This window comes from Ischnura elegans, chromosome 4, assembly GCF_921293095.1.
Source record: "Ischnura elegans chromosome 4, ioIscEleg1.1, whole genome shotgun sequence".
Lineage (NCBI taxonomy): Eukaryota > Metazoa > Arthropoda > Insecta > Odonata > Coenagrionidae > Ischnura > Ischnura elegans.
In genome coordinates, this window is record NC_060249.1 from 121,035,511 (window position 1) to 121,062,910 (window position 27,400).

General features: G+C 41.4%; 1 protein-coding gene across 2 annotated transcripts in view; it reads left to right on the top strand.

Annotated features, from left to right (window-relative positions):
* The window catches only part of LOC124157971 (POU domain, class 2, transcription factor 2-like), a 201,450-nt gene that overhangs the window by 98,591 nt on the left and 75,459 nt on the right, over nucleotides 1-27,400 (top strand). For both annotated transcript variants that reach the window (XM_046533099.1, XM_046533100.1), the window contains exon 2: nucleotides 6,274-6,357. In XM_046533099.1, coding sequence (XP_046389055.1) covers nucleotides 6,274-6,357 — 84 coding nt within the window. The remainder of the gene's footprint in view (nucleotides 1-6,273; nucleotides 6,358-27,400) is intronic.

Consider the following 27,400-nt stretch of genomic DNA (forward strand, 5'->3'; position numbering starts at 1 on the left):
TGGTCAACTACCGCGCATTTAAATTGGTTAACAAAAGTCGCCACTCGCGTCGCTGACGGACAAATTGATCTGAGTTTTACGGGGAAATAAAGTGTAATTATGAGGTTTTAGCCGAAATGTATACATATTATGATGTGATCTATCAAATGCATACCTCTTTAATGATATTCCTCGCAATTACAAACATTTTAATGCAAAATATTGGAAAAAAGTGGATCGCATTGCACTCATCACCGCGCCGCGGACATTTTTGAAAACTGATTAAAATGCGACCGAAGTGGCAACAGGAATCAGCATTCTTTGGAATGGAGTTAGGCCTCCTCTATGCAGCCGAGAATCTTGGAAGAAGTCACCTTGGAATGAAAAACAACGTGATTATAATATGGAATTGTGAAATGAACTCCCGAACAGAACTCGATGCGGCTAGGAAGCAGCTCCTTTAAATTTCAATTCCTATGTGCGGAGGTCAATAATTTCAATGCTTCTGTGCAGCATAATAGCAATTAAATCCGTTAACCCCGCGGAATTACCGTCTTGAAATAACATGGCTTGGTGGCGCAAGTAACTAGGTGCATGCCTTTGGGATTTTTAATATCTCCTCTCTGTAGATTTAACCTGAATTTCCCTTAATGTTCTTGTAGCTTTTATGAGCCTCTTTTGGTCATGGCATCATACTTAGAGTAAATATTATTCTTATGTGTAATTACCATGAATAAAATTGTATTGACTTTCCCAGACTACCTTCGATTATACTTTTGACGCATTTTCAATCTCCATTGATTCAGACCCCTCACAAGGTTTCATGAATCGTCATCATGCGCCATCTCCACTTTGAGTAAGTGGTCGTTCGCCTCCATTGATGATTTGCTGGGCTTCCAATTCTTCCCAGAGGCATCGTCGTAGGACGTTATAAGCGCCAGGGGGATGAACTCCACATTTATATTATAGCTATTTCCACCAAAACGTGTGCCGGATGAATCATGAATACACGTCGGTTTGTGCTACTCACGGTTTAAAATAATTATGGGCAACGCTAATTGAATTTATTCATTTGTATTTATCCATAAGATACGGTTAAATGGCATATCACCAGATACGTATGAATTTTAATAGGTAAACCAGTTCAAGGAGCAAGAGTTCAAGCTATTTGTTTCCCAAGATCGAATGCAATTTCTTGTTTAATTGTAAATCAAAACTTACTTTAAAATTTTCACTGACAATTTTATCCACACGATCGGTTTCAATTTTATTTCGTGTGGTCGTCAAGCCAGCTGTGAGTAAAATTGTTTGCGGAAAATTACTAGATAGTTTGAATGTACATTATGTTAGATCTTCACCGTATGAAGCCTGAATCAACTTTGTCTATTCTTATTCAATGCTTTTGTTTATCGCTAATAATGGTGCCAATAAAATTCGGGGAACCGTTGGCTGTGAAATGATATTATTATCGAGAACAAGGTGAGAAAAAGACCTAAAGGAAAAAGGCCCATTGTATTAGAAATTCAGCACATTGGTCCAGATGGAATCGGTGATTCATTCAATGGGAACGACTCCTTGAATTTTAACCCGAGTTTTTGCCCATTCTTTTTTTCCGTTCGCCCTCCAAATCGCCTCCTTTAAGTGTCGAGGCGGCTGCAACACTCCTCACAATAACGCCCGACTCAAAACCCTCTGCTGCAGTCCTCTCCTCGCCTCGCCTTGATGGTGGGGGCGTGCCAAGTGCCTTTGTGTTTTCCGACCCACCCCATCCATAAATATCGCTTTCACTTTTCTGAGCAATGAGCTTTTGCGCGCACGGCCGTTGAAAAATTTGGCACCTTTCGTGAGCGCACACTCAATGGACCTCCTAATGGGCGTCCTAAATTTTAACCCGTGAATCGTCGTCACGTGCCAAGGGCCGGCACAATGGCACGCACGCACGCACGCCAGGGGGGGGCGCCTTTGTTAATGAGCAGGGAGGGCAGGGATTGGTTCGTCAAGTGGACACCCGGTGGCAGCAGCAGTGAGAGTAGTGGTCATCTGCGAACGGGCGAGGGGGTGCTTGACCATCTGGGGGATAAAAGGGGGAGGCTGGCTGTGGGCCACCCCCCCCCATTCCTTTACCCCCTCATCCCCCCTCCCCCATCGGACCCAAATGGAATGAGGGTGGAGGCCGTGTAGTCGGGAAATATATATTCGCAGTCGTCGTCGCACGAAGGGGTGGTGGATAGAGTCTCCTCCCACGAATGCGCCCGCCTCTCTCCCTTACTCGTACTATATCCCTTTCGATTGGGTCAATATGGGATCTCTCCCTCTCTCTCTCCACTGCGCTCCTATAATCACCAGCGCCCCTCTGCCCTCCGCCGCAGCCAGTTGGAATGCATCTTGGACTGTACACCGCGTGCTCACCCTCGAATATTACTGGAGAGCAGGGGTCTCCAAACTTTTCAATGATAAGAGCCACATAATACTTGTCGCATACGGTCACGGAAGACACACGCTAGGCTTGGATTGCTTGAGCAATTGAGAATAGATATGAATGGGTTGGTAGCCAAGGGGTACAAGTGATTTTTTTCTCAACAGAGTTAGGTGAAGTTAATTGTTAGAATAAATACACAAAGACCTGGTTGCCAAGGGAAACGAGTGAGTCTCTGTTTTTGCTGACACCTTGTGGAAAATCAAATGCACTACTAAGTGTCTAATCGATCTCGTTTGTTTTCTCTACCTAATTTCTGTACCTAACTCTGTTTAGAAAAGAGAAATCACTTGTATCCCTTGGCTTCCAACCCACTCATATAATAGAATGATAAATATAGATAGGTATCTTTTAGAGCGAAACTGAGTGAGTACATCATATTCCAATATTTTTTCACCTCCGACCGATTAACGATAAGTTCAGAGGGATGTTTTGAGGAACGCTTAGGAATAGAATGGGAATTATTTTCGCCCGAACTATAAAGGACTTAAATGAATGCTAGACGTTACCTCGTTAGAGATTTCCTTTTCATTTGTGAACTGTTGGTGTCCTAATACCGCCTGCCACACAACTTTTTTGAGGCGGCTTGCGAGGTAAGATGTTAATGTAGATTTAGTGGGACTGTGAACCAAAATTTTTACTTTGCTTTAATTTTTTACTTTTAAACAAAACTATGATAATTTAATATATTTTGTACATTTCAGATTAAAATAAAGAAATTACAAGTTTACAATATCACTTATTAACCAATCTTTCACTTTCCTTTTAATGTCGGCCAAAGATACGAGATAAGATGTAAATGTAGATTTAGTGGAGCTGTGAACCAAAATTTGTACATGCAATGACAATAATCCATCAAATTCATTACTTCTCATTGCAATAAAATATAATCTTTAAACTAATAAAGTTCATGAATTAGCAATTCGAATGGGTATTTGTTTTTCTTTTTTATTCTATTTAAATTTGTAATCAAATCATTATTATTTAATTATTTAATATTTGTTGTTATAAGTGCACTTTAAATTGGCAGTATTGCTGTATGTGTATCTCTTTATTAAAATAAAAATAAAATAAATAAATTAAATTTATGAGCCATGTATCCCTGGCAGGAGTTCTGCTGGGGAAATCACTAATGTTTTGCAAGCGGGGGCCGAAAGCACGAGTAGACTTGGAAGAAAGGCCTCTCGGCGATATTGACTTGATGATGTGAGAAATTCATTTGTCTAGCTGGCGATTATACACATCCAGATCTTTCCGTTAGGCGCACTATGCATGAATTCCGGCGCGGTCTATAATGGGGGTCGGACACTTTTTGTCTCTAAAGGTGTGGCGGCTAGGAAGAGGCCTTAGGGGAATGAGAACGCTCCCGACGGAGTTTCGGCTCATTCCCGCTGCGGGCGCCACATCCGTAAATGAAAGAGTTGCCTCCCTCCCCTCGTTGCCATGGCTACCCCCCACCCCCTCCTTCCCCCTCCTCCCCCGATGGACCATTTCCCAGCAAAACCCTCCCGTGGTGGTGTCGCTTCGGAGGCGACGGCCCGTGAGAAGCTTTCCATGTTCACTGCTCCTCATTACTCTTTCATTGGGGGCTGCACTTACCCCGCGCGGAAAGGCCGGCTGTGGAGCGTGTGTGGGAGGCGCGCTTTCTTACGCGTAACATATAAGTAGAGGTGGAAATTATCTTACATTCGATAAAATAATAATAATGAACGTCTTAATTGGGCGAGATTGGGACTAGAAAGTCTCATCTTCCATCTAACCCCTCGTCAAACATGAAATTTATGCAGTTAAATACATTGTCAAGCTGCTCATGAAATTAAATGCAGAGAAATTACATAAAAATAAATAGAAGTTCCATTTTAAATTAACAAATAAAATTATAATTTAACAAAGTTACCATTGGCCAAGTGTAAAAAGATGTTGGTGAACGTGGGAAAAATCTAGGGATATTGATTGTCGTCCTTATTGGAAAAAAACCAGTGCAGGAAAACGCCCACACAAGAAGGGGGGCGTGAAAAACCTGCAAAAACCTAATGAGAGAGCTAATGTAAACCTGAGTATCTACAAATACAATGAATTACATGGAAAATGTCACCCAGTATCTGTAAAGAAAAAGAAAATTAGATGAAGCCGGAGGAGATAAGTCATGACTGTTTCCCTCTGTTCCTGTGATGTTACATGTCTCGTTGTTGTTCTCGAAGAAGTTTTACGAGTATTGCCTTTTTGAAGGAGGCGAGTGATGATGATTTACGTAGCGGTAGGTCAATGTTGTTCCATTCGCGGCATGCAGTAACAATGAATGATTTATTGAATGTGACTGTCCGGTGGTGAGGTCCCTATCGCGGCGGCGCCTCCTTCCTTGCTCCTTCCAGTCCTCCCCCTTCTGCGGTGCAGAGGTGATAAGCTAACGCTTCAGACCTCGGCCCAGGAGAGTAACCCCGCGAGCCCGCCCAAGGAGTTCGTATCCATTGTCCGGTGGTGAGGTTCTAACGATTTGATCGTTGGATCATTCTTCCTCATAGAATGGTCCTCCAAGATTGTTAGAACATTAATTGCGTATGCTTGGTTTCGCTATTTAGTTGGGCCTCTTTCGCTTCCATAGCGTTGAGGTGTTTTTCCCCGTCCCCTCCCTTCCTTCCCTATCCCCTCCCAGGAGGCGTCGTCGGGATCCTATCGCGGCGGCGCCTCCTTCCTTGTTCCTTCCTGTACTTCCCTTCCTGCGGGCAGAGGAAAAAAGCTACTTAGAATCCCTGCCCCAGGGGTGCAACCCGCGAGCCCGTCCTAGGTGTCTCGTTTCCACTGTCCGGTGGTGACGTATAACGAGTTTTTCATTTCCCCTCGTATTTGAGTCGTGTACTCTACTAATACACCCATTAACAACTTGATTTTTTCCAATTTTCTGTTGACGAAACGTTGATGGCTCATTGTTCCAACCCAAAGGTTAGTTTGGATGGTTAAGGTTAGAGTTCACCCCATACTAAATCACAAACTTGTGAATATCACACATTCAGGGAAGGTGCCACTTCGCGCGTCGAGTAATTTGTAAGGGGTAACTCCAGCTTTGAACCTGGTCCCCTTCCATCAGCATCCAAACGCTTTACCCTCTAAACTATTACATACCACGTTTCAAACTATAATGGGCTCATAAAAAGTTCATTTATTTCCTCGAATGAAAGTATGGGTTACAAAAATATTGCGGACAGTTTCAAAACTCTTCTAAATCAAACTTTCCGCGAAGAAAACTGGTTCCCGTGCTATCACTGAAATTCTCCTCCGGGAGGGGCGGTGAACCCCAAGCTAAGGACCAACATCACGCGCAGGGATACATTACATCTACCTACTACCCCGAAAACTACCTCAATAGGCAAATGGCGGGTGTACGGATCGGCGCAGCGTACCGCATGATTAATGTCAGAGCAATTATCAATTATATTTATCTGGGACCATGCAGTCTATACACTAGGCTACCAGGCCCCGTCAATATTACAACAACTGCATTTTTATTTTCTTGTGTTTTTCTCTGTAACTTACATTCTATACTTAAGCCTCCATTAATGAAGAATACATTTGCTAGAGGTTAGGTTTTAGAGATTTTTCCTAAGTCTTTTGAATTTATAGACCTTGAATTATGCGTAATAATTACTAAAATTGTGAATGCAAAGTAGTAATTTAAGTATTTATTTGAAGCCCCTCAAATATGTAATTTTTATGTTTAAAACTCCTCAAATATGTAAGGAGCCGCATATTTCCCATGTTACCACCTACTCTATCACATCTAATAGTAGTAATAATAAATGTTATCTCTCTTGCGTTTGCAGGAAAATGCTGGATGGGAGACCACAGTCCGTGGCGAAGCGACTCCGAGGAGCAGGCGAGAGCCATCAGCGCAAGACTCAGCGCCGGTGAGTACCTACTACTTGTGCACCTCCCTCTAAATATTAACAAAAGATCGCCCATGATCACTGCGGCAACATCAACCGAAAGTTTGGGCCAGCTACTCTGAAGGGCGAAATAACGCACTTTGTAGTCGATGCCTCCACTGAACAAACGCTCAACGGTCGCTCACCGAATCAAATCCGCTCATCCAGCACTATAAGGGCTAATATCTATATGAGCGGATTTGATTATCTCTGAAAACCAAAATCACTCTTTACAATACCATGCTGAAACCACTTCTGACATACGCATTTCCGGTCTGGCTGATGACTTCGAAGACACACCTCACGAAAATCCAGAAAACTGAAAACGTCCTCTTAAGGAAAATAGTTGGCGCACCATGGTTTATCAGAAATAAGGACTTACGCAAGGACCTTCACATAATACCTATTCTCATCGATTTAAAAGAAAATCTAACTTTTAAACACCGAACTCCTAACTCTGCATTCCTCCCAAATGATATCCCCTCCCCCTAAATAATCACACCACCAGAAATACTAAAATGACATAAGGAAAAAACACACCAGAAACGAATTTTCCTGAAACACACTGGAGACAGCCAGTAGGCTGGGGCTGGTGAACACAATAAAACCAGAAATTCCGGCGAGGCGAGGCGGATTTGATTCTGTGGGCGATTGTTGAGCGTTTGTGCAGTGGAGGTATCCTAGTGTTCCACAAAACTTTATTATTTCGACCGTGGGTTTCAACTAATAGATAAAAGTTTCTATCAAGGTGATCCTATACCATTAATCATCATCACACTGATCCAATATAATGACTATCTCGTAGTTGAAACCCACGGTCGGAATGATAAAGTTTTATGGAACATTAAAAAGTGTGTTATTTAGCTCTAAAGATATGTGCTTCCATCATGTGAAGCCGCAACACTTACAATACATAAAATACATAAATACAACTAATCTAATGCTACGATGAAACTGACAAGATGGGAAACTGAAAAGAAGTTAATAATGGAATGCTTTTTAAGATACATATTTTAATAAAATTCCAATCTCTTTCTTCCCGGGAACGAAATTTATTTGAGGTTAAATTACAATGACAACGCTCGTCATGTGAAATGGTAATGTCGCCGGACACAGTCCCTTCAAGGATCACGTGATCTAGAATTTTGCTATTTCAGTATTGGACGCATGCGCAGAGGCCTTGAACCGCTCTTCTTTACATTTTCTCCCTCTTCTTCCCGCAGTATCTCGATCTACTGCGATCACGTCCCACCTCCGAATGTGGCCAATGGTTTGGGAATGTGAGAAAAGACCTTCGCAAATAGCTTAACCTTCCGCATTGCATCCGAGTGATTGGTTATCCCAATCGAATTGCGATTATGAGAACGAAATAATTAAAGTTGGGTGCGTGATTTACCATACCTGTAAATGTAGCTCAGTTCTTCCCGCGATTTCCGAACGCGCAGTAATAGTCACCCAAAATGTTATTTGAGATGGATTCGCTCGTAAATGAGTGAATTTCAATCATTGAAAAAAAAACCTACTCTTTTGTTCTGTTCTGCGATATTTTTCACTTATTTTTCTGGAACAGTTTCAACACATTCGCTTCCTCGTAATACCATTTCGTCGCAAAAGCGGACTCTCAACTCGGGCGAGATCGGCGGAATATTGCGGAGAGGGTATTCATCTGGACGGGGCGAGGGCCCTAGGGGCTGTTGGAAGGGGCAGTGGGCAAACAGAGGGTGGCGCCGCGGAGTTATTCAGATTCAGTCCGCCCTTGGGCCACTCTCCATTATTTCTGGGGTTAGGGGGTGCGCTTGGGGGGATGGGGGACGACGCCGAAGGGGCGTGAGGGGTGGGGAGGATTGAGGGTTGGAACAGAGGGTGTGAATTTAGTCTTCGGGTGGAAGGATCTCGTGTCCGAATCCGCATCGGTCCGAACGAAGGAGGGAGGAAGTGACGACCACGGCAATGCTTACATCTACGTAATACTCTACGAGCCACCTCTAGGGTGTTTGGCAGAGGGTGACCAATCACCAGCATGCGAGACGATCCCCGCACTTGCGCACCACATGGTCGTAAACTATCAAGCATTGTTTAAAGTATACCGGGACTAGCCGCGGTGATAGCTTTTACGGGAGTCACCCGCAATGCACAATCGTGCGAAAGATCCACAGAGAAAAAATAATTCGCCTTGACCGGGCATCATATGCTATGCAGTCCAGCAATACCTTGTCCGGTAGTGTCCGCAAATATCCACAGGGAAGAATGACGCCTCGGTAGCTTAACTGGCAAAAGCACTCGACCGGAAATCGGGGGATCCGGGTTCGTATCCCGGTGAAGGCGAATGATTTTTCTCTGTGGATCTTTCGCACGATTACGCATTGTGAAAAAATATACGTGCGTATTCTTGCAATGGCGAAACTTGCCATAGTTCATTAATTCCTGCAGCACATCCATTCAAGATTAGTACAACTGAAATATAAAAACATGCAATGAGTCGTCCTAGCGAGTGACGCCATTAATTTTATTGATCTAAACACCGTTGCTATTCTTAATAGTAATAGGAAAGAATGACTCTTTAAATCTGTTGGAATATATGTGAATGCAATGTCAATGTTTATTTTATTGAGTTACTATGTGCATTGTTGTTAGTTGATTTTTTAAAATATAAGTTTTAGTTTTGTGAATCTTTCAATAGACAATACATGTGCTTTTAAGGTTGAAGTTATTAATTAATTTCCATCCCTGAAAACCAACCCGGGACAACAGAATCTCCCTTTTTTTCAGTCCATTTCCTTTATATTCTTCTCGTGATCCCGTCTACCGGAGTACGACGATAAATGAAGGATATTTTTCAAGACCCACCTATTATATATTGAAAACGCTGCTCATTTTATTGTAAAAACTATTCACGAATCCGGCCGCCCTGCGCTGTACTCATTATTGATTTCATATGTCAGTCCTACTTCATAAGGGTCCCAAGCGTTAGCACCGAACTCCAAGCGGGACCTTACTAGAGGCAGGTGGCTTACCTCCTTCGCCTTTCTATAGCATTTACCGAGCTTTCCTTTCAAAAATCCCAGTTTTCGGTCGACTTTCCCGCATTCATTGGTAAATGTCTTTCACGCCGTGACAATCGTTGGGAGGAGCTGTGGCTGAGCCTCAGCCATTGATGGTCGCACTCAAGATACGTTCATTTAGGCTTTCTTGGCGTCTTTACAGTTATTCACTTTGCATCGGCTACTTCTGTCTCGTCGTAATCATGAATAGGTCCGACTCTACACGCCAGTCACTGATGGCATAGCAATCCCGAGGATGACTGCTACTTATTTTTATTTTCAGATTTCCACACCAATTACATGCTCTAGTGTAATTCATTTTCGGTTATTCTGATGAGTGGATTGAACTTATAACGCTCAACGTTTCTAGTTTTTAAGTATACTGGGACAAGCCGCGGTGGTAACTTCTACGGGAATCGCCCGCTACGCACGAATAGCTCAAATTTTCGTTCTTCCAGCTGCGAAATTCGTCTGATTGCACTAATATGGATTTAACTCGTGATTGAGCATTAATTGATTTCGCTGATGTCTCCAGTGTCATGTACATAATCGTTGCGAAGTAACGTTTCGAACTCATGACGCACAGCCTTCTTCTAGCGCGCTCACTCGGCGCCAAGCGAAAGCGGCGCACGGCGCTTGTCCTCTGTTTAACCCCCCCCCCCCCCTTTTGATATCCGTGCTAGCCTCAGAGAGCAAGGACACCACCCCCTCTCTCCCTCCCCCTGGTATATCTTCGCATTCCTTTCGTACTGCCGACAAGGGTGCTTTTTTTTAGTGAAATTTTCTTGCTGGATTTTAGCTCATGCATGAAGATGCCGCGGCTTCCTGGGCTCCGATTGGCGCTTTTTGTGTGCGGACACGATCAGGTCACGTGACCGCCGGTACCGGAAGAGAACCACCGAACTCACGTCAGCCGAATTATCAGCCTTATTACAATCCAATATCGCGTTCTTGAAATATTTCGTTTGCATTTTTGGTTCTTTATAACCAATGAAAATTACACTGAACGCCGAAAATGCGTACTGTAATCTCTTGATGATAATTTTTGAGGTAATATTTTCATAATGTATGGAAACTTTATAGGTCTTGAGAGAAATCAACACAATTATGGAACTGAATATACTTCAAAGTCTTTGTTTCTTATCGATACATCTGGCACCAATGAAAAGTGAGCAGTCACCACCTTGAATACATTTTTTTTTAAATTGTTATAGACTTGTGGTAGTGATTCGAAAGTTTTCTTCGTATAGTTATTGAATTCAGTATTTGATGAAGTTGGACCTGTTTGAAAAAAAATGGCCATTTTGGCGAACGACGGGAAAACGGTCAATATTTTCGAATGTGTATAACTTGGACAATTGTGAGGCAATAATTTTGATACTCTCTTTATTTTAAAGCAATTTTTCAGTATTAGCTGTCATCATTGAGGAATAAGTTAGAGAGTGAATAGAGTGTGTTCTTGTGTATTAATAGTTCTTATAACCAATGAAAATTATACTGAACGCCTAAAATGGATAGTGTAATCTTTGGATGTTAATCTCTTAAATAATAATGTCGGCAATGCGTGGAAATTTAATTGTCCTTTTGAGAAATAAGTACAATAATGGAACTGAATCTCAGTATTGTTTAAAAATCACATCCCATCGGTGGGGTGGACTCCACTTTTCGATGGGGAGTTTTCGCTTTTCGTGGGATCGTTTACATGTGTCACTTGCGTGGTCCTTGTTCCCACGGGCCCGCTACACATTTGCGCATTCTGCGGAATAAAGCGGGGAGTGGATTTGGCTCCGGCCCGCTCCACTTCAGGGGATGACAGATAAGCTTTCAGCGGGTCCATTCTCCGTCCATTTCCATCAATTCCGAATGTCTCTCTTTCTGTCCCTCATGGCAAAAAGCTATTGATCCCCCCTCCCCTGCGCGCCCTCTATGCGGCCCCGACTGACTAAAGCGCCAACCAACCCCCGTGTACTCGACTTCCCTTGCCCGCTTTGCATCGAAGCACCATCATTCACCCGTTCATATCACTACGATCCAAAAATGATTTTTATGCTGCAGCTCTCTCCATACCTCCGTTTTCCGAACCAATTCCTTAATGTTCTTCTCCCTCGCGTCTTTCATTATCTCTCCAAGTACATATCTTCTAATTCTTCCTATGGGGGAAGTTTTCTTAAATTTTCCTACCTCACAAATCTCTTACCTCGGACAATTACTTAATCTTAAATATTTTTCTCACCTATTGTTATGATCTTTGGATTTCTCTATCGTTATCAATAATAAAATTCCTCTTCTCAGTCTAATTTAAAAGGCAAATTATTTTATTATCACCTCATTGAGCACTTGCATCATAAATTGAATTGAATTTAACCGGCGCGCCGCGGCGGTCAGGAATAGCTGTGACGTTCAAATTCATCGAAGGCGAGAGACGAATTTCAAAGTTTGCCTCGAAAATCGCGGATAGCTCGCCGTTACCTACAACTCCCTCGCCTGTGATGACTGACTTTTTGGAGAACGGAATCTTCCAGTTTCACGAAACTTCCTAGTGCGCAGTATCGTAATGAGCTTTCTCGAGCACTATGGCTGCAAGTTCTCACTCGTCCGTTGCTCTCGTCGCAACTCGGTCCTTCATTTATGCGTCTATTATATTTCGGTGGATGTCGCATATTCTAGTTCCTAAGCCTAATCTCTCTATATTTAACAGATCGTTTCTTTATTTGGGGCCTAAGATTTTTAATATATTACCTTGTTCGAATAAAGAGTTAAAGAGTACAAATAATTTTTTGTAAAAAGGCTAAAGATTGGTTGCTATCCCTTGATAACATAAATGTTCTTTTTTGATATATTTGTGAATACATACATATTATCATATATTATTTTTATATTTTTTGTGAAAGGAGAAAAAAGAATTTTATTTTATTTTGTCCTCCGGCGGTGGTAGATAATTTTTAGGCTCCCTGAAGCCTGCTTCAATGCTAAGGAGAGGGTACTTGAGCGCAAAACTCCGTCCGTCGTATGGCACGTTAAGCCGTGGTCCTCTTGGCGCCGTTCCTTCATAGCAGACTAATACCGACGCGGGGTTTTTCCTATCCTTTCCTTCCGCACCCCTCCCTCATGGCGGAAATGACCTCAGCTGTCGGTCGCATCCTCCAAATACCATACCACCATGCCAATGAATGAAAGGGTACCTGATTGATGAGACACATTCTCTCAAATGTGGGATTCTTATACCTGCACTCGAGTATGAGGAAAAAAGATATGCAAAAAGTTCGTCTCTTTAAGTGGCAGGAAATTCCATCAATGAGATGTGTACATTTGTTTTCTTGTTGTCTCCCCGAGCGATCCATATTGGTGGAGGAATGTGGAGGTAATTCGATGTCGATATGCGTCGCTACATCGCTCTTTTACGTTTTGGAAAGAAAAGTAGTCAGGTATGTTCTGGGAAGATATTTGAAAACGGAACGTCTTACGAAAATGATCACCGGAAGAGGATGGGATAGCTTAGAGCAAAGGAGGAAAAGAAGCAGGCTATGCGGGAATTTCAGAGCAGTTAGCTGGGAAAGAGAATGCGAAGATCTAGGGAATGGAATATTAAAGTGTAACATTGTTAGAAAAATAAAGATTGTGTGCCGATCACGATGGCATAATGTAAATACTTGTTTACATTGAACTAAATGGACCAATACTTGAGTGGAACGATCTGCCGGCAAAACTTCTTGATCCCTTCCCAAAAAACGTAAATATTCTTGACTACACGTAAATATAACTGACATCTCATACCTTGAGCCTCGGTTTAATTGCGATGGGAATTCAGTAACCTGGGTATCGTAGTGGTCAGCGCAGCAGCGGCTCGGAGAGCCGTGGTTCGATTCCCGGACCAGTGGAATTTTTTCTCATGGCAAATCATGTATACTTGAGAATTCATGCATTCGTAATAGGTTGAAGAAGCATGTGGTTACCGTTAGATTGTTTTTTATTGTCGAGGGCAAAAATTTATGTCGTTGTCGTGTTATAAATATGGTACTACATAATGGTCCAATTTCCAACTCATAACATTATCAAATGATAATCTCAAATAATTTCAACAGATTCAGGCTTCAATTGGTGGAAGTTAGACATATTTAAATAAATAAAAGATCGTAGCACTTTTCCACGAGAATTTTTAATGCGTACAACGCGTTTCGGCTCTGGTCTGGTAGGTACCAGATGATGGCTCAGTGAGCCGAAACGCGTTGTACGCATTAAAAATTCTTGTGGAAAAGTGCTACGATCTTTTATTTATTTAAATATCTCAAATAATAATCACTCCCTCACCTCGTGCGAATGTTTGGAGGGGTAATTGGATTAGCGATCATAATAGGTAGTGGCGAACCCAAAGCCAATACTACAGGCTAATAATCGTCCATTTAAATAGACAAGGTTTGAGAGTAAGGGCTCACCAAGGTAGCTACCAACGCGCCTGCTGCGAGTCGAATGTAGTCGTCCCATGACTTCTTCACTCCCATCTCTGCGCGTAAAACGCGTTCCCTATAAATGCATTGCTTGGAGTAGACCTTTCTGTGGGAAGATCACTGGAGACTCCCGAGGATTTGCTTCGCCTGTCCTTTTCTTTCTCAAATCTCGGAAATTGATTGATTCGAGTTTTTGAGCGCGGCCAACGAAGTCGGCGCCAAATTGCCTTGATCATACCCGATGATTACAGAGGGGACTTTTCCGGAGAACAAACTTTCGGCAGGCACCCGCCATTATATCGGCCTCCGTTTCATCGTGTTTCCCCTTTCGACATATATTCTTCCCACCTCCGCAAGTGGAGGCCCATTCATCGCATTGGCCGACTCGACGGTGTGCCACCTTGAGTGATGGGGCGCCGAAAAAAAAGAAAACAGGCTCCCAGTCGATTGAACCCTTTGAATCGAGCCATCCGGGATTGAGAATATTGCTTTCCGGTAAAAAAAAAGAGTGCGCTCCCTCTTGTGTGACTGGCAAAAAGGCGCGAAGAGCTTGTTTGCCTCGACGTGAGCAGTTCACTCGTGATGGCCGACTCTTAGCATACTTCAACAGGAAGCATATGATTCCCAGAAGTAGCCCTTCCATCCGTACACGATTGGATGTATCGCACACGAAATTGAGAGCTCCGCTCTGTGTTACGCCCGGTTTAATCATACGATGGACAAGGCCATAAGCGTTCGACAATCACTCATTCATATTCGAGGGCGCAGTTTCTCTCGCTGGACCGCTTCGCGTTTCGGTGAATCTTGCTTGGGGAGTGTGCGAAGTCTCCAAACTGTATTTGAATACCCTTCGATCGGAAGTCAAACAGTCTACCGAGTACACCCCTCGCTATGCTCTCCCGGAACAGCTTGTGCGACAAATAATAAAAAGTTTTCCTGTATATATCACACAATTAATTACACCACTTCTTTTTACAGAGCGAGACTCGGGTTTCAATGAATTATAATCCTACTTCAGGCGAAAATTGTGATTTATCTTATAATTGTTACCTATTTACTTGATGAATTTCAAAACGGACGTCGGAATAGGGGAAAAGGATGGGTAAAAACATGTAATTAAATTAATTTTTTTTAAATATATCAAGTAACTAGGTAACAATAATAAGATAACCAAATCATAATTTGCACCTGAAGATGATGATAATTCATTGAAACCCGGGTCGCGCTCTGTATAAAAGAAGCGGTATAAGTAATTATGTGATATCCAGGAAAACGTTTAATGGAATACCACAAAGTTAATCAAGAGTTAGTGAATTTTGAGAAATAATTATGCTGGTGGCACGGATATCACTAAAGAAGGATTCTCCTGCATGCCTTTAGATGTGCTCTCATCCGCCGCCCATTCATATGGGTTTACAAAAGTCGCCACTCGAGTCACTGGCGTGCAAATCGATCCCAATTCTACAGAGACATAATAAGACATAATCGGGGATATTAACCAAAATTTCCATTCCCATTGATGTGATTTATCGAATTACAACTTTTTAATGCTATTTAACGCAATTGCAAATCAGAGGAATGGATAGAATGAGAATTTTTTTACTGCAAAATATTAGGAATAAAGTGAATCGCAATGGATTCATCGCCTCTCTGCGGACACTTTTGAAAACCTATTCAACAGCGACCCGTGACGCAATAGAAAGCAACCTTCTATGGAATGAAATGGGAAGTACTCTTTGTAGTCTCCTTGGTTGGCGGTAATGTACGGCAAACAAGACATTTCCACGTATCCATGCCTAATATGGTAGAATATAAGTAGATAGATAGAAAGATAGATAGAAAAATATTTATTGTTCAGGAAAAATTCTGTTAGAGCATAAATAATATTAAATAACATAAATAAATTACATTTTGCCAGCAAGTTACATTAAATACAATATAAATTATTACAATGAAATTTCATTTCATGGCATAACCGACCATAGCAAATGCATGAAATATAGTAAGAAACGGCGAATTAAGCTCTTTTACAGGCCGGATTTTATACAAACACAAGCAAAAAGTCACATATTCTTAACTAAACAAAAAAGACGCTACAGGAAAAAAATAACCATAATAACCAGAACACAAATTTGAAAAAAAATAAGAGCAACTTATGCCATTATCGAGATAAAATGTATTTCATAATATTTTAGTTTAAAGTTTTGACAGATATGCAATTTTTGACGTCAGTTGGTATCTCATTCCAAATACGACTAGCGGTAACGAGAAAAAATACTGTGCCATGCCATAGAATATACCATGTTATGTATCCCCCGTAACCCAAGGAGAACTATTGCTTCCGTTTTACACGTGATAATTATGAAATAGGCTGTGGTCTTCGAAGGGGAATTGTGAAAATTTGTGTATGGCATGGTATGTTATTTTGATGAGGCGATCGACGCCACGGCTGATTTTGCGCCATGAGTGAAGGGTGGGGCAGGAACGATGGAGGAAAACCCGGCGTCGGGATCAGCCTGCTATCAACGGAAGGCACTAAGGGGATCATGGTTTAAGGTCCCATCTGGCGGATGGAGTGCTGAACTGGAAGTTCCTTTCACTTAGTACTCAAGTTGGGATCGGGACGTCTCTGAATAATCTATGCCACTGCCGGGATTTGAACCCGGGCCCGCGAAATGGAAAATCAACATGCTGGCCATCAGTACTGTTTTATACTGAAAAAACATCTATTTTTCCAAGCAAGATAAAATTACCAGTGAAAAAAAATTGAAAAAAATCATTAATATCGTTATTGAAATCACTTTCGGCTGCTTTCGTACTTTCGCGGCCGAATACTTTTGCCTGAATACGGCAACAATCTTAACCAAGCGGCGATGAACTGCGCAGCCGGCAATATTCCTCCTAGATATGCCATGTTGCGGTTCCCTGATACATTTCTCCTTGAGCCGAATGATGAGCGTAATGCATCAGCAATTATCGCATCCTCCTTCGGCTTTCTTTTCGCAAATCAAGCTCCATCGCAATAGGCGATCCTCGTCGCTTGCGTCACGAGTTGGGTCTATTTACGACTAGGCGTCTTCCACGCTTGGAATTATCAACTTCGGGGTCATTCACTAAGATCTCAAATCGTAATTTACTGAAAAAAAATTGGTTTATGTGATGACAAGTTATGACAAAAAAATTGTCCCTATTTATCCGTAATCTTGTAAGCTTCAAATGAGTGAACGGGAAATTTGCCTCACACAGTGAGAGTTTTAATTATTAGAGTAAGGATAAAAGTAAAGGGGGGGTAGCTATGCACCCTCTTCAATAAACACGTGTACCCAATGTATGCATCATTTAGTGGGAAATTTAAAATGCCAATGATTCCTGGAGAAAAATTACATCTAAATATACATAATACCCCGCACACCGCCTAAAAGGCGTGTGGCAGGGGGTGTTTGGAAACCAGCCGTTTACAAATAGAAATGAAGTGCTCTAACGAGGTTGGGACTAGCGAATTAGGCACATATCAAAATTGAATTCAACATATTAATATTTTTAAGTGGTGAACCGCCCGGAATGAGTTTCTGACGTCATCAACCCATCCGCCAAAGGTTTAATACCGAATTTTTTTTCATGTTACGGGAATAATTCCAAAATTAGGCATCGGATCGATAAAAACCGAATGTTTGTGTCTTTTTATTTTTCAAACTCTACAATAGTAAAGAATTTAAACGAAATAGTTCACGACGCTGCTCTCTTGGGTCTTCGCCTACTTTGGTGCGTCGTATAAACCACCCTCCGAGGGGATGTGCACATTGCTTTCGGGCAGTGTGTCCGCTGCTATGGCAACCCGCCTTCTCTTCGCCAAACAATCGGCCATCTCCAATTCAATTGGAGACTTTTTTAAGCGCGCTGCTTCCTCGCCCCAAAAAAAGACGTGCCCGTGTGAGGCGATACTCCAATGCATTCGGATCGAGACGTTTGCGGACCGTAATGTTTACAGAAGGCGTTTTAGGGGTCGCGTATTAGCATGTCAAAGGCGTTTATTCGGACGCTGCGGGCGAGGGCGCTCAGCTCCACTTCTCCGGGCCTGCGGCCGTTTTCAGAATTCATGAGTTCCACTCGTGTGTGTTCTATCATCTCCAAAAGTCTGTGTGCAACTATGCCACACTCACCATTGAACCAAAGGACGGGGGAAAATCCTAGAAAAAAAGTCTCTAGTGTTCGTTCTCAATTCGTTCGTTCACAAACTGAGAATAGCAAAGTAGAGGGAGATTAAGGTGTTCTCCAAGTTCAATGGATCCACCAGCGAATAACAAAAATGTATGCCACAAAGAAATAAATGCATTAACTAATACTTGAGTATTGTTACCGTGGAATAGCATCAAAATGAAGGTTCCATTGTCTCTTAAGAAAATATCCAATCTTTGGCAAGTTTAAATATTCCAGAGTTCAATTTTTTATTGCTGCGGACAGAAGATTAAATAAATATCTTCGGCCCGTAAAGAGAAAGCAACGTTCATATTAACTTAATCTTGTTACAATGATCTGTGTAACGATTTCTGTGCGCCCTTAGTAGTGGTGCAGTTTTCTGAAACTCTCGGCACAATTTTTTAAAACACTCCGCCAATATACGTGTATAATACGTAGAGATGCGTGAAAATCGCAAATGCGATAAATGCGATATCGATGCGATGTGCGCAAATAAAAGCGACATAGATGAGATGACTGGACTTTCATGATATTTTTGCGCAAATTTGCCTTTTCGACGGCAAAATTCGTACATTTTGTGCCGAGCGCAGTTTGAATGCTCCGCCGAGACTCACCGCTTAAAGCACGTGAGCGACTTGCCAGCTGCTAGTTGGCTGGGACTCTTCGTGGCCGCGAACTACAAGTGGGCGCGTGCGAGCTACACCTCCGCCACTACATGTCTTATTCCTTAATTTATTATTGTTCAACAACATAATTATTTAAAATATTCTGTATTTTGTCATATAACTGTGTTTCACCACATTTTATCGTCATCTATCTCATTATGAAAATTAAAAAAATAGACGCCCTATATCCCTATAGCCCTGATGATGATTTAAAAATAGATCGAAACTTATTTTTAAAATGACCTAAACTCCAAGAAATATTATATCATATATTAAACAAGGTCAAGAAAAGGAAAAAAATTATAAAATTAGACGCTATAAAATGCGATAAACTGTTATTGAAAGTGCGATAAAATAAAAATTAAAGTGCGATTTTCACGTATCTCTGATAATATGTGTTCGCAATCATTGGAACCATGCAAAGCGGAGTGTGCCACGATTATCCTTCCGGCCACTCCTCCTCGCATCAGCCACGGTGCTGGCGATGGGAGCGGGCGATCGTTCGTTTTTGTCCGCTACCGCTTCAATGGACCGATTCGCGTGAACTCGGCGGCGACGGATACCGTTCCCCCGGAGACAATGGAGGCAGCGGTGCGCGACCAAAAGATCCGTTTGATGCGAGGCAGCATCCGTGGTCCACGCGTCGCTCAGCGGGGCCGGGTGGAGTGGTGCGCGCTGATGGAACGCTGCTGTGGAGCTCGTCAGAGATCTGTTTTTAAGCCTATTTCATGAGGGTCCCGAACACTGGCAGCGTATTGTAAATGGGGTTTAACGAGGGAGAACCAGCTAATTTCTCTCACTTTGTCGTCGCACTTTCCTAATATTCTTTTAGCAAAACCCAATTTACGATTTGCTTGACCTGTTATTTCCCGAATATATTTATTCCACGATAGATCATTATTGAGTCTAACTCCTAGATATTTCATAACAAACTGATATATTGTTCCGGGTTTCACGGGAAAATAAGGTATAATTATGGGTTTTAACCGAAATTTATACACATTTTGACGTGATATGTCAAATAATTACTTTTCAATGCTCGTCCCTCAAATCATATTCAGAGGGACTGTGCTTCACAATGATCGTAATTATTTCGATCAGTTTTCATTCCGAATGGTTGACTCCGACTGGCTACAACGCGATCCGTGTTTGTTGTTGTTTTTCTTTTAAAATTTTCACTCCCAAGACTCAATAATAGGCCTTATCACCATTCGGCAACTGGCTGATCAAATTTCTGAGGTTTCTGAAGCTTCAAATGTCAGGATTTTGAATGAAAACCTAGGGTAGGACGAGGATTTGCAAGAGGAAGTTTTCAAGTTTCTCAATGGGTTGGCGGCCGACTTCTTTGAGGCGGGAATGCAGAAGTAGATTACTCGACAACAAATGCATAGAAAAAAATGGCGACTCAGTGGAAAAATAGCTGAAAGATCAACGTTTACAATGGTGTCATCTTTTTTTCGAATAAAAATTTCCTTGTGTCTGAAAAAATGTGGGAACCTTATTTTTGAAGCAACCCTCGGAGGCATGATTTTAGTTACCATTTCGGGCGCATTTAAATCGTTTTCATAAATTCTGTTCAAAAAGTGACCACCTACGGCGTGCGAGTAGCGGCTCACCTTAAAAAGTTCGCCTCCACTATGACAGTTCGTTTCCATCGCGTCATTGTTGCTGCCTCGAACAATAAAGGCTATTTGAACGATACGTTTGAAGATACAACGCATCTCCTAATGCTCACTTTCATTTTTCGAAGAAGAAAACAAATATTTATCTATTTTCTTATTATTCAAATTTTAATCGTGGATGATGATCATGATACGTCCATATCTTCCAGGAAGACAGTTTTGGTGCCATCTCGATCTTCATTCCATCAGTGAGTGTCAATGACGTATCGCCCTCTTCTACCCCCGTCCACCTTCATTGCGTCCCCCCCCCCCTCGTTTCCCCGTTCCCCCCACATTTCATGCGGCGACGCAAAAAGCGCGCAATTGTGGGAGGACCGCGAGAGAGCGATCTTCTTTTTATTCGGGGGTGGAAAAAGCGGAAGTAACGGTCCTCTCCGAGAATGGAATGTTCACTTTGACGTTGATCTTGTTCCAAGGGATGAGGGGGGATACTTGAGCGGGCCTTTCATTCTTCCTCAACTGCGTGCCATTGCAAATCCGCGTCATCGCGCAGTGGGCGGAAATCGAATAAAAAATATCCAAATGTCATGCCTACGTCATTTGATGACGTAGAACCACGAACATTTCAAAAGAGGATTCTCAAGTCGGCCTCTAAATGTGTTGTCGCCCACAGCGCATTTAAATTGGTTTACAAAAGTCGCCACCCGCGTCGCTGACATCTACATCTACAAAATACCCATTATAAACATTATATAATATTATTATTTAATGTTTATAGTATAACATTATGTTATATGATATAAACATTAACGTACAAAATCATAAAAATTAAAGGTTATATAAATATTTACGTACAAAATCACAAAAATTAAAGGTTATATAAACATTAACGTACAAAATCATAAAAATTAAAGGTTATATAAATATTTACGTACAAAATCACAAAAATTAAAGGTTATATAAACATTAACGTACAAAATCACAAAAATTAAAGGTTATATAAATATTTACGTACAAAATCACAAAAATTAAAGGTTATATAAACATTAACGTACAAAATCATAAAAATTAAAGGTTATATAAATATTTACGTACAAAATCACAAAAATTAAAGGTTATATAAACATTAACGTACAAAATCATAAAAATTAAAGGTTATATAAATATTTGCGTACAAAATCACAAAAATTAAAGGTTATATAAACATTAACGTACAAAATCATCAAAATTAAAGGTTATATAAATATTTACGTACAAAATCACAAAAATTAAAGGCTGTAGAAACATTTACGTTAACAATCATAAAAATTAAGATTTTTAATGGATGATTCCTCTTATTAGAAGTCATTATCATCACTGGTCAAAAATCCTAAGTTTGGTTTGAGGCTGCTCTCCATTTGATTCTCCTATCAGCTAATCTATTAACGCCCACAAAAGCAATTCTTCTGCTTTGCTTCCTTGATCGCCTGCTCGAAGTATTTCATCCGTGGCCTATCACTGCCGTTCTTCACTTACACCTCTCTTTTATTGATAATTTTCTATATCTCATGTTGAGGCCAATTAAAATTTCCCTTCTTCTTCACGAAGTTTTTCTAAGACCACTTTTCTCTTTTACTCTTCTTAGAAATTCCGTATTACCCACATGATCTTTCCGTTTGATCTTCGTCATTCTTGTATTACACCCCAATTCAGTAGCTTCCAACTTCGATTTCTCTTCTGCTGTCATCCTACGTGTGCCCTCACTATCATAAAGAAGGATGATCCAATTCTGAGTCCTTTTAAAATGTTCTTCACTTCAAAGGTCTCTTACATTTTTAGCAGCCATTATTCATCTTTTTGAGGAATTCGAGGATTCTTCGCATGGGCTACTCTACTGAATATTTCCTTCTTGCTTCGTCCATCTTTGGTCACTCAGCTACGCAAGTAGAACTCCTTCGCCACCTCTAGTTTATAGTTTCCTTGTTTCTCGTTAGTTTTTTGCCTCTCTCCTTCTTCTGCAGAACAACACAGGCCAATGGGTAAGTGCATTCCGTCCTTTTGCTGTTATAAATATTCACCTCACGTTTTTTTAATAAATTAATTTCAGCCACTCAATTGTTTTGTAAATCGCCTAAACTTATGAGTTATATTTTAAATGCCCACCTGGTCCATAATTTACGTAATTTGCAATAATTTTTTTACTACTTGACGTTATTATGAAAAGAATTGCTTTGACAGGATTGTGAGACTTTATTAGATCTTACGATCGTCGATAGTTATGGTTTCACCTTGATCGGTTCTTTTCAGACGACTTTCCTTGGGTAACAATGGAAGAATTCCCTCGTTTCACTTTGGCTTTTTTTATGAATACTATAAACCTTGGGAGCACGGAAGGACATGAGGAGGGAGGCACACATCGTGGCTCGCCTCCTGCGTGATATTCAACACCTTTCCCTATCAGATCGTGTTATCTAGGCAAACAGCGCATAGATATGGGACCCCTCCGACAGATGTTCTCCTCTCTTCAGAGGGAGTGTGTGTGTGGGGGGGGGGGGGAATCTTTTTTTTCCAAGGAACGAATTAGCGTGATCTCTCTCCCTCGTCGCCGTATGATTTGATTCCTTATTGTCATTACAGAGCTCATTTCAATGTGCGTGTTTCAAGTCTCAAGGTTAGGACGACGGATGGAAATCAAGTCTATTTGATAAAAATCTCACCGCTTGCTTTTTTATTTCCTTAACCTGTGTTCTCTTGTGTGAAAAAGTCTACGATCGTGGCTTACGAAGGGTGAATCTCGAATCGGACTATTATTATATTTTTCTATGAGATAAAACTTATTTTTCTTGTTCCTTGTTACTGCACAGTGTTTCAATCATTATGCATGCTTGAGATCAATTTGCACCTAATTGTTTTTTTTTATACAATTAACAAGAGATTTCTCATTCGAGTAATTCCTTCTAAGCTGAGGTATGGTATGGTATTTGGAGGAGGCGACCGACATCTGATGTCATTTGCGCCATGAGGGAAGGGTAGGTAAGGAAGGGCGGAGAGAAACCCGGCGTCGGCATTAGCCTGCTCTTAACGAAAGGCGCCAAGGGGACCGCGGCTTAACGTCCCATCCGACGGACGGAGTGTTGCGCTTGAAATGTCCTCCACACAACATTCAAGCAGGGATCGGGCAGTCTTTGAAAATTCTCTGCCACTGCCGGGATTTGAACCCGAGCCCACGGGGTGAAAAGTCAACACTCTAGCCAACACACCAACCCGATACCCTCTACGCTGAGTATTCGTTGGCTTTATGCAGGAGGAATGCAGTCTTCTTCTTCCGTTTTAAATGCTTTCTTATCTGAATTGTTTTCTCTTGTTCGCGGACGTAATCAATCATTCTCACGCCGAAATGATCGGTAGGGTTTGAGAGTAGGTATTCTATATCAATCGGTCTTTTTATTTTTTGGACGGATTGCTGGAAGTCTCAGGGTACTTTTTCTGGCGACCGAGGCTAACCAATATTTGCCTATTTTCATTCATCGGAGAGAGCATATTAAATTTAAAAAATGAGGCGCCGAATGTATCAGGGATTTCAATTAGTGTCATAGCGAGCGGGCTGTTGTGGCAGCACACATTTCAAATTTGAATGAAGAAACCAACCCATAGGCGATTGTTTAAATTGCGGTGGTCTGGTCCTCGCTGTTTATAACCATTCCTTATAAATTACATCGACGAGTAGTAGAATTTAGAATCCAAAGTTTACACAAATGTCATGCATGAATCAATCAAAACTGTTTTTAAAGGCCGCTATACACGGTGAATGGTCATGCGAATAATCATGCTCAATGATCACGTGATCATTCATTGGATCATGCGAGCAAAATAGAACATGTTCTAATCTTCACTGAATGATCATGCGCATGAAGGTTCATTCGCGCATTGTTCCGTTATACACGGTGTACGATCATGCGCATGATCATGCTGAATGATCATGCGAATGAAAGCCTTCGCCGAGTATAGCGGCCTTTATGGAATTACCAAAAATAATCAGCTTCTAGGAGAGTACCACGCTTCAGCCAAATAGGATTAATGAGGAAATATTGTATGTTGCCATGAGTGAAGTTCGTTTTGTTTCCAATGGTGATATCGGATGTTTGAGGTTAGGATTTAAAGGGCCCTCTAAAGGATACTGGAGTGGGGTGTTTATGAGTCTCCCTTCAAAAAATTCGGAGAGAGAGAGAGATAATTTTGGAGGATTTCGTTCCCATCCCGGTTTCCCCTTCCCATCAGCCCCTTCGCCTGCAATTATTTCCGGCTGTTCATTAAGAGCGGGGACCGAGCGAAACACACACGCACTCGTTTGTTCTCTCTCTGCGTCCACGTGACACTGAATGTAGTCTGTGGTGTTTGGCAGGGGGTGGGCCATCAGACCTTTGCTTTATTTTAATTTGTTTTTTTGTTTTAGGAAGGTATAATCAGTTCAAAACTTGGTGGCCCCTGAATTTCTTTATGCCTATTTCTACCCTTTTTCAAATTAGCAATGACATGTTTCAGGCAGGCTTGTCTGTCATCATCGTTGAGATCATTCTCGAATAAAGACTTTGGAATGTCCCACTGATTAATTAAAGGATGTTTAAGTTATCTGTCGAATATTATTTTGGCAGGAGAATAACCAATGCTCTCGTGAGAGGCCGTTAAATCGAAACTTGAAGCTTTTACGTGGTGGAAGGGCTCCATATTAATAATGAAAAACATATGTGTTTCAAGTACATAGTATGCATATGAAAATGGTGTAATAGCCGAAACGGGTAATAAAATAGAAACTCTGTGAATTTTGTGGAAGTAACAAAGTGTTTTTCATTATTAATATGTGAGAGGCCGTGTTCAAGGCAAAATTTAAGTCAGGAAGATTTGAGTCCCAAGTGTGGTTAACATTATTGCACAAAATAGCAAGTGCAGATTTTAGATTTCTATGTAGTCTCTCTACCTGATTAGAACAAGGATAATATGGGGAAACAAAAATTTGCTTAACCCCCAGTTGCAAACACATCTCCTTTACAGCATGATATTACAAATAAAGAATGCGCAGAACTCCAGTGATTGGAGGAGAAAATGGATGTGGAGGGGGAACTTCGGAGGGGAAATTAAAAGTGCGAGCGTTTATATTTCTCTGCATATTCCATAGAATATAGATTCCTAACAATGCAGTGTGCAAAGTATTTCTGGAAAATTACTAGAGTACGAAGGAAACTCGAGCATATCTACAAAACTGTTGATGATAGAAGTCGAATTTTTTGCTTCTGAGGCGTTTCTCCATTATGATAAATGTTTTTTTCTTAATTTTCCGTCAGTAACGAGCATCTCAATGGGCGCTGCTCATGGACAACTCAGATCCCAACATAAGTACAGATCGAAGGTTCACTATCACCTGAAGACGTCTCCTGCAACGGCGGAGAAAACGTGTTAGCTTGGTGGCCGCTGAATGCGCAGAAATACTACCCGTATTTGGCTGAGTCTGTGACGTCGTCCGACTTTGAGCCGTAATTCGGAAATACAGAACACCTCCATTTCTGTCATATTCATTCCCTATTTTCTACCTAGCGTCTTTTTCAAACATGAATTATTCTCATTAGTGGTAAACTCAATGGTTTCAGGATTTACTTGGTGTAAATATATGGTATAGAATTAAAAAGGTATAGTACTTTTTCACAGAATTCATTTAAGTTGACCGGTTTTCGTCGCTAGGGCGCCATCTTCAGGTACAGTTTGTTATTTTTGGTTGTTCTTTTGTTTTTTATTTTGTTGTTATTAGTAATTTATTTCTCATTAGTAATGACTAACTATTCCGATAAAAGGTGAAATTTTTTTTATTAATAATTTAGGAACAAAATAAATAATAATGCGCATCGATTACGTAATTTAAAAACCGTTTTCGAGCAAATATTAGGCAAACAATAGATAACTCGCAACAATGAATTCACAATAATGATGACGGCAACGGTTGAAATTGAGGAGAAACAATGGCAATCGCTCGGGTTTCACTAATTTATTCTCATTAGCGGTGACTAACTATCCCAGTCATAAAAGGTGTCTTATTTTCCACCCGCATAGCTACGTTTTGCGTTTTTCCTTTGAAAACGGCTCCTTCCTCCTCCCCCTCCACTCCCCCCCTCAACAACCCCTCCCCGAATTCGCCCCGCGGCCCTAATGGGCCCTAGAGCATCCATCTTAACTAGAAAGTCCATCTCTGAGCTCGTTCTTTTCCGAATTGTGAGATGGCAGCCATCTCCCCTTATCTCTCGTTGCATTATATTGAGAGGAGCCGATGTGGGCTTTCGTGCCGGATATGAGCGCCGTGTTCTGGGCCCCGTGTTACTGTGCTCACCGCGCGAGACGTTTTAACAACTCCGCCTCGTTTCCAAACGCGTAGGCCAACAGAGGAGCGAGTGATAAGGAGGGTGCGATCCCGCGGAGATAACATTCAATGAGAATACGAATTTGTGTCATTGTGTCGACATTTTTGGGGATTTTTCACGTGATAATCTCTCCGAGAAAATAAATATGCCCATCCTCGTTCTTGCCTCTCCATTGATATATCGTTGAATCGTTGTGTTTTAGCATTTCCTGAGAACGGTGTTCGATTCCGGAGGTGTTTGTCATCGCTATGAGGAGGAAATGAAAGACAGGGAGCTTTTAAGTTTCAATCAAAGGTGAGGGTTTCGCATCTTGACTTCGATTATTTTGAGGAAAGAAGTTTGGATACAGTGTAATATTCTGAATCACCAAGTAATATTTGCGTCCACCATTTTGTCGGTGGTAAATAATATATTTCCTTTGATACCTAGGCTAATATTGTACTCATTTATCTAAACCGTGTGAAGCGGCGTTTGGCTATTGAAAGCCTTTCTTAAGATATGCATTTATTACGTCTTGTTTATTCTTCGTTCGTGAACCTAATTTTTGTGCGAAATAATGACCGTTGAGTGCGGGTATAGTATTTTGAGGAGGCGACCGACAGCTGAGAATCATTTGTCACATGCATGAAGGGTATGGAAGTGAGGATGGAAAGAAACCCGGTGTCGGCATTC